This window comes from Cervus elaphus, chromosome 30, assembly GCF_910594005.1.
Source record: "Cervus elaphus chromosome 30, mCerEla1.1, whole genome shotgun sequence".
NCBI classification, from domain to species: Eukaryota; Metazoa; Chordata; class Mammalia; order Artiodactyla; family Cervidae; genus Cervus; species Cervus elaphus.
Genome location: NC_057844.1, coordinates 32841081 through 32849346, shown reverse-complemented (window position 1 = coordinate 32849346; position 8266 = coordinate 32841081). Strand labels below are relative to the sequence as shown.

The 8266-nt window shown below is 50.6% G+C and overlaps 1 protein-coding gene across 1 annotated transcript; it reads left to right on the top strand.

Moving 5' to 3' along the window:
- Positions 1 to 5456: 5456 nt before the first annotated feature.
- On the top strand, positions 5457 to 7995 carry RASL11A (RAS like family 11 member A). Its single transcript, XM_043892413.1, has 4 exons — positions 5457 to 5719; positions 6091 to 6147; positions 6250 to 6329; positions 7315 to 7995. The coding sequence occupies exons 1-4, from the start codon at positions 5611 to 5613 to the stop codon at positions 7786 to 7788; spliced, it is 720 nt and encodes a 239-aa protein (XP_043748348.1). The 5' UTR covers positions 5457 to 5610; the 3' UTR covers positions 7789 to 7995.
- The last annotated feature ends 271 nt before the right edge of the window (positions 7996 to 8266 follow it).

Below are 8266 nucleotides of genomic sequence, written 5' to 3'. Positions count from 1 at the left end.
GAGCCAGCAAATCAACAGCTGCTGTGTCATTTCTTTTGTATCTTCAATTCCTAGTCTCCCACTCAAATCTGGCTTCCGCCTACACCACTAATGAAACTACTCCTACAGGTCACCAAACACCTGCTAATTAAATCTGGAGACTTTTCCAATTTGGCTTCATCTCCCTAGTATTTGTCAGAGCCGGGGAATTTTTTTCCTTTCAAAGGCTTCAGCCATCATGCATGTGTGTATCTCCTGCGCTGGCAGGTGGGTTCTTTCCCACTATGCCACCTGGGAAGGCCCTTCTGCCATCCTTTCACCAAGTTCCTTGCCTGTCTAACTCCCTTGGCCACTTTATTTTGGATCTTCCCTGAGCTTTCACATCTGTCCCTCCTAAGTTTTTTCTAGGAGCAGTGGTTCTTCAAGTATGGTGCCCCAGAGGCAGCATCCACACCTAGGAACTTGTTAAAAATGCAGACCTACCCCAGAGCTACTGAGTCAGAAATTCTGGGGGTGGGGCCTGGCACTTGAAACCAGCTCTCTGGGTGATTGAGAAGCATTCTCAAATGTGAGATCCGCTAGATTTATCTTTAGCCGTCTCTAATAAACTTGAGACTCAATATCAGAGCTCACTTTCTCTGAAGCTCTACATCTGCATTTCCAACTCTCTTGGGCATCTCTCGTTTACTGCAACTATTTTACAGATGAGCTTGGAAGGTTTTATTAGTGGAGAGATGAATTAAATTGAAACCCTTGAGCTTTGTGCGTGCTGATGAAATTATGTGCCTGCCTTGAAATGCAAATCCTTTAATGAGTCACCATCACAAAGTACGCATTTATAAATGAATCCCTTGCTGTACAGTTCCCTTTTTTTCACACATGCCAATGAGAATGAAGAAAAATATTCTAACTAAAACTTTTCACCCTGTTATTAAGAGCCACGATCGTGATTGAGGCTGTGTGGCTTCTTGGACTTTCTCTTCTGATCTAACCAGCTATCACTGAAGCCCTTGTGTTCGTGTTCAGTTGAACCCAATCCGAAGGGTTGAGTAAACTATATCTCTGAAATTTCCTTCTAAATGTTTGGCAAAACAAAAAAACCTCAGTTTCATATCTCCTCTATATTCCCGTTAGCGTAGATTTGCATTTTCCTCTGTACTAGGATAGGGAAGATTCTAAAATATAAACAATTGCTAAAATTTAGCAATAAGCATCACTATAACAGGTTTATCATATTTTTTTGAGCACAGGAGAATTTTAAGCTGAATTTGATTTGTTTGGGATATGAGTGTTACTAGCATATTCATCCCAGCCCTATTTAAAAGGGAAAAATTGGTATTGTTCAAGCGAGAAATCTTCATAGAATCTTAGGCAGATTGCTTGGTTATGAAAAGAGTGAGGCAGCAACTGCAGCTCTTATGCTGAGATGGAGAATGTACAGAGGCGGGAATAAAGCATCCAAGACTCTGCTGTGGGTCTTTCCAAACAGCAGGAGCCATGTGGTGAGGAGCCACGGATGGGCCTTCTCTGAGTCTCACATAAAAAAGGCACAGAGAATCCTCACAGAACTTTCCCAGCAAGAGTGCAGTTTATGGAAATCATTTGGGCTAGAAACGGGGCGCTACGGGGTACTCTTTGCTGTCTATGAAATGAGATGATGGCTTAGCTCAAGGGGAGGTGTGATTGAGTGTCTGCTCCTGAGGAAGAACAAGAGTTCCGATTAATTTCTCACAGGAGATGAGTAAGCAAACAGCTTGAAGATGCTTGAGAGCAGAGACGTCTCCTGTCCTTTGCATACAGCTCTGGCACTTGCATGTACTAGGGGCCGCCTCCTCAGGGACAGGTCAGGGGTGTTCAGGAGCCCCCAGATGAAGCCACAGTATGGCCTTCACTACCATTCACGGTCTGCTCCCCAAACTTTGGGGTCATTTTATTGTTGTTCAATTACTAAGTCGTGTCTAACTCTGCAACCCCATGGACCGTAGCACTCCAGGCTTCCCTTGTTCTTCACTATGTCCCGGAGTTTGCTCAGATTCATGTCCACTGAGTCCGTGATGCCATCTAACCATCTCATTCTCTGTCGCCCCCTTCTCTCCTCTTGCCACCAATCTTTCCCAGCATCAGGGGCCACTGCATCAAATCTGAGACCGTGTGCCACACATGTCCTACCTTCCTGGTTTTGCTCATGCTGCTTCCCCAACTAGATAAGACCTGTCTCTACCCTTGTGTTTCCATCTATCCAATATGCCCAGAGACCAGTCTTTTCTCCCTGTAGCTTTCCCTGATAACCTGACCCCCACCTCATATTTCTAACATAAGGTCAAAGTATGCAGCATTATAAACCAGCGTCTTGTGTACATTGCAAAGCGATCACTGCCAAAGCTACAGTTAACCATCTAACAGCATACCGGTGGCTCCCTTCAGTCTTTTCGCCTCCCTTCCAGCGTTCCCCTCTGGTAACCACCAGTCTCGCTCTCTGTATCCATGATTTCGTTTTTAAGTATAGCTGACTTAGAATATATTAAGTGCACAGCATAGTGTTTCAATACTTTTATAGATTATACTCCATTAAAAGTTATCGCAGAGACTTCCCTGGCCGTCCCGTTGGTTAAGACTCCATGCTTCCACTGCAGGGGGGGTGTGGGTTTGATCCCTGATCAGGGAACTAGATCCCACATGCCTCTCAGCATGGCCGAAAAGTTTAAAAAAAAATTTTTTTTCCCTCCATTTCACAGGATTAAGATTAAGGAAGAATTAAGATAATTGAGAATTTTTTTGTAAACTCAAGAATAATATATAAATGATAATTTATTTTTTTTAATTTACTTCACAATGCAGATGCCTGTGAAGGCAGGTGAGAGTGTCTTACACATTGTTGTCCTCTCAGTAAACGTTTGATAATAGAAAGCTGTTCTCTGTGTTCTGTACCAGCGCTTAGCAGCTTTGCTGAGAGTAGATTTTCAATCATTTGACTGTTGAACTGAAATAAAGTAGGGAGTGGGTAGAGGACAGAGCCTAATTTTTATACCGGGGAATTTAGGATACACAGGAAAGGTAGCTGATATTGGGTGATGGTGCTGGAAGAGATATTCTTGAAGTCCAGGAGGACCCCTGGAAAAGTTTTGTCTAGGGCTGGAAATCAAGCTCCTGTGGCTGGTGAAGGTTAATAGCATCCGGAGCCTGCTATTTGCGTATTACCAAATCTACTCTTCACACTTCTAAACACCCACAGATCTGTATATTCATATCTGTGCCTACACACTTCTATTATCTTTTTAAAACCACTTCAGCATGCCTGTGTTATGTTGCTTGCACCGCCATATTACATAACTGGACACAAAGAAATTCAAATGAAATAGAAGACAAGCACCTACAGTTGAGGCAAGGCTATTTATAATTCTACCATTCAGGTACATGTCTGCATTGAAAGGCCATGGGTGATCTCGTGTGTTTGCAAACACAAAGAGCTTTCCAAGGAGAATGGAGTAACGTTTCGAGCTCTCTGAGCAAGGTGCAGTGTAAGTGCAGACGGATCATAACTGCCACCAGGTAGAGAAGAGTCTTAGGAATCTTCCCTAAGGGGCGACCTTAACCTACAACGATCATGTGATTGTATATATGACAGAGAAGGTAAGGAAGTCAGGTGAGGAGACATGCCCATGATTCAGCCAAGAAAGGGCTCTCTTGTCCCTTGTAAGGTCTGCATTTTAGCCTCAGGAGAGTGAAGGGTGTGTGCACAGAGCCCATGACTGCTGCTCACCACATGTACCCTCTCCCATCTCTGGGTTCCTAGCGTAGTAGCAGCATGTGTCACCTCCGGGAGGATCTGACTCCAGCTAGTCCTGGTCTTCTCTGCTGGGCATTGGCAACACTCATTCCCAGCTTCTCAGTTCTGGCCAAGGGATGTAAGAGAGCCTGCTGGATTCTTCTGAGAGTTACTTTGTTTCATAATAAAAACAGACAGAGGGTTCCCTCCTTCCCTTCTGGCTTGGATGAGTATTGATCTTTGGTGAAGCAGGAGCCATTCTGTGCTCAAGAAGCAGAGGGCAAGAGAACCTGAAAGGCAACAGCCCAGGCCCCTGTCACTGAACCCGGTGGTTTCAAGGTGGCTCTGTAAGTCACCGCCATCTTAGTGGGACTTCTTCCTGGTCAGGGAAGGCGGGTCAGGGCTTCACATCTCTCCAGTCAGACAGGCTGCAGAGAAAGGGACTGCCTTGTGCAGAGCCAAAAGCCAGTTCAGCTGACACAAGGCGGTCCCTCTCCGGGTGTTTCTTGGAACACTTTCTCCTGAGAGCAAGTTAATCTCAAAACCAGGGTTTGGGGATGAGGTTACACATGTGACTTCTGTCTTCTCCAGTTTACACAATGACGATCCCATTCATTCAGAAAGTCAGTCAGTGAACTCACAATTAACGGCCTCCTAAGATACCACTATGTGCTGGGCACCCAAGACCAAGCTAGAGGCCCTGCTTTCCGAGACAGACATGAAATAAACACTCCACCAGGCAGTAAAGACAGCTGGGGGTCAGTGCTGCTGAGGGTGCCCTGCGAGTGCATCACTGGGGTACAAGGCTGGGGATGACAGAGATCAGAGGAAGCGACCCTGGGGGAGGGGGAAGGAAACCAGTCCACTCCCGGATTCTTCAGATGGGAAGCCAGGCAAGCAGGAGGGAGGGAGCAGAGGAGACCCCAGGAGACTGAGGCAATAGAAATGAGGGAACTTGGCGATTAACTCATGTGGATGTGAGAGGGGTCAGAGTCAAGGCCTTTCAAGGGCAAGAACTGAGAGCCAGGCTGTTTAGCCTGGCCACTGTGGACTCAGAAACCCAAGACAGGCCCGCTTTTGCTTTTGTGTCCTCTTCCTCCCCCTTCCAAGCCCACCCTAAACTCCACTTTACACCTAGAAGTAAGCACTTGTGTAAGGAAGCGAACGAGTGACTCAGGTCCTAGGACAAGATCTGATGGAGAAGTAGTCAGAGCTCACAATGGATGGGACGCTGATTGAGTGTCGCTAACGAGTCAATTGCGCCGGCGTCAGCAGCCAGGCTGGGTCTGGAGACTGAGCTGTGAACGACTGCTTCCCCAAGGGGCCTTCACAAATCTGGAGCGAGGTCACACTGACCGCGCCTCCCTTCCACCGGCAGTCAGGGCACTTCTCCTCAATAATGCTGCCCCTCAGCATCTTTCAACGATACAAATGGCAACATTGGACAGGAGTTTATCCTTCCCATTGATGCGGAAACATCTGACCGATCGCCTATTTCCTCGTCCTTTCGTCCCCCAGCTCATAACTCTGATCTCAGATTCACCCACTGGTCTAGTGACCCAGGGCTCGCCTCTGCGGGATGCAGGGGCTGCCTGGCGACGCGGGCGCAGTGGAGGCGGGGTCTCCAGGGATCGGGGGCCGGCGAGGAGCGTCAGGCGGCTGCGCGGCGGTGACGGTCGCCCGGGCCCTCCGGCTCCGCCCCCAGCCCGCCGCTGCGGGAAGGGGCGGGAAGAGGAGGCGGCCGCAGCGCCCCCAGTGCGCCCAGCCCTTTAAAAGCCGCGGGCCTGGCCAGCCGCGCCGGCCGCCGCGGTCCTCGCGCACGGGTATCCCCGCGCTCCAGAGCGCGCTCCGTGCGGCCGCCCACCATGTCCGGGCACTTTCTCCTCGCGCCCATCCCCGAGTCCTCCTCCGATTACCTCCTGCCCAAGGACATCAAACTGGCGGTGCTGGGCGCCGGCCGCGTGGGCAAGAGCGGTGAGTGCCCCAGGGACAAGGAGGGCTCTCCGCGGAGTGGGGGAGGGCAGGGGAGACCCGCTCGTGTCCGCGCGCGTGCCGGCCTGCCGCCCGCCCCGCTAGCCTGGCTTCCCGCGGCTTCCCCCGGAGCATCCACGCCCGGGCCCTGGCCAGTGGGCACCTGTGTGGTGGCCGGTGCGGCGGTAGCACACCCCCGGCGGCACCCGCCTCAAAACTTGCGGAGGCCACGGCCGCGCCCTGGGCTCTGCGGAGCCTTGAGGATGCGCGCGGTACCCGCGGCTCCGCGGCCGGTCACGCCCTCTTTACCGACCCGGTCGGCTTTGGCAGTCCCGTCCTAGTCCTGCAGCTGAATTTTCCTCTTTCCTTTTCAGCGATGATCGTGCGCTTCCTGACCAAGAGATTCATCGGCGATTATGAGCCGAATACAGGTTAGATTCTTTTCGCGCTGTTGGGGCTGCGTGCTCGGATTTTTGTTTTTTTTCCTGACGAGACTGTGAGAATTTAAAACCCAAGTCTCTTTAATCCTCCAGGCAAGTTGTACTCGCGGCTTGTGTACGTGGAGGGAGACCAGGTCTCCCTGCAGATCCAGGACACCCCCGGGGGCAACCAGGTAAGGACTGCGGGGAGCCGCTGGCCCACGCGCTAGCGGACGCCGGAGCCAGGTGTCTAAGCGAGCCGGTTGTGCCCTGAGATGCAGGGGCCTTCCCAGGTGGCGCTAGTGGTAAAGAATCCGCCTGCCATGGCCGGAGATGGAGGGGTGGGCCGTCCCCAGGTGGGGCCCAGTCGTTGGAGAGTTAGAAACCGGTCACAGTAGGGGGCGGGGGCGGGGAGAGGAGGTCGTTAGAGGCCGCCCCCTCCTGTCGGCCACCTCGGAAACGGGGAGTCAGGCTTGCCTTCTCTCTGCAGCAGCCGCCCCGGCATCACTGGTTACAGGGATCCCAGGAATTCTGTAAGAGTTCAGGCTCCAAGGCTGAAACTATGTAACTATGGGGTGGGACTCTGGAGAGGGTCTTCTCTCCAGGAGGACCCTCGAAGCGCTCCCGTTTCTAGCTGTTTCTGCAGTACCTGCATTCAGATAACCCCTGGGCAAGCTGTCAGGAATGTAACTTGATTAACAAGTTACTAATTGCTCTCTGTTCTAGAGAGGGAAGGTCTGAAAGAAGGAATTTGTTTCTGTAACATTCTCAAGAAGAATTTGCTAAAAATATTTTTATGGGTTTGGGAATAGATATTTATCTTGGCTTATGCTCAAAGATTTGTTTGTTCGAAGTTAGTTCCCTAAAAATTGCGCCATCCTGAGTTGAAAGTTCTCACTAAAGTCCTTCTTCAGTCAGTCCTCCAGGGTTCATCACAGACAACCTGCCAAGCTTTAAAGTGATGCATGGGTAACAGCTCAGAAAATAACCCAGGCCGGGACCCTGCCTGAGAACTGGGTCTTTCCATGTTAAAAGCCTCCTGCAGAAGCCGGGTGGCATCTGAAAACTATATTTAGTGATTTATCTTTCCAACGTTTTTTTCCAAGGGTGGCTTTGATGTTCTCTTGATGCCTTCCCACTGAGGCCTTCCTTGATCCGGGCTCATTTCGCTCTTTTCAGGTCCAGGACAACTTCATGCAGGTGGGTGACCCCTTGTCCAAGTGCGTGCAGTGGGCAGAGGGCTTCCTGTTGGTCTATTCCATCACGGACTACGACAGCTACCTGGCCATCCGCCCCCTGCACCAACACATCCGGAAGGTCCACCCCGACTCCAGAGCCCCCGTTGTCATCGTGGGCAACAAGGGGGACCTGCTGCATGCCCGGCAGGTGCAGACCCGAGAGGGCGTCCAGCTGGCCAACGAGCTGGGCAGCCTGTTCCTGGAAGTTTCCACCAGTGAGAACTACGAAGACGTGTGTGATGCGTTCCAGCATCTGTGCAGAGAAGTAAGCAAGCTGCACAACCTGGGGGCAGAGAGGAGGAGAGCGCCGGTCGTCCCGCGGCCTCGCTCTCCCAACATGCAGGACCTCAAGAGGCGCTTCAAGCAGGCTCTGTCCTCCAAGACCAAGGCCCCCTCTGCCCCCGCCCTGGGGTAGACACAGGACCGCCCGCTGCTTGACTTGTCTCCTTTTAACCCATGCATTCGTGCTACTGAGAAGACTGGGGGGGGAGGTCCCCCTTTTTAATCAGACGCTCAGAGTTTATTTTTATACAGACTGTTGGTTTTCAAGTGTATATGTATTTCTGAAAATTCACAGTGATTGCCTAGAAGCTGGATAAAGAGTGTTTGTTTTTGTTTTTGTTTTTTTTAATAAAAGATTTTTAAAAAAACTAACAGCTACCCACTTTTCCATTAAAGGGAAATGACAACCTTGCCCCCTTTTTTTTCAATGTCTTTTTATAGAAATCATACTTGCACCAGAGCCCAGAACTGCTCTGAGCTTGCCCTGGGTCTGAACTCTGATTGGTGGCTTCCGCAGTGTGGGGTTGGTTTAGAAGGAATCTGTGGGAGAAAGAAGAGTCTGTGGAGGAGGAATGGGATTTGGATAGCTGCAGGATGGCTCAGCTGGGAAA

Excerpts from the sequence above, each read along its gene's own strand:
- RASL11A (XM_043892413.1), top strand. The coding sequence starts at position 5,611 with ATGTCCGGGCACTTTCTCCTCGCGCCCATCCCCGAGTCCTCCTCCGAT. Across the intron at positions 5,720-6,090 it reads CGGCCGCGTGGGCAAGAGCG|CGATGATCGTGCGCTTCCTG; the intron begins GTGAGTGCCCCA and ends TTTCCTTTTCAG. Across the intron at positions 6,148-6,249 it reads CGATTATGAGCCGAATACAG|GCAAGTTGTACTCGCGGCTT; the intron begins GTTAGATTCTTT and ends TTAATCCTCCAG.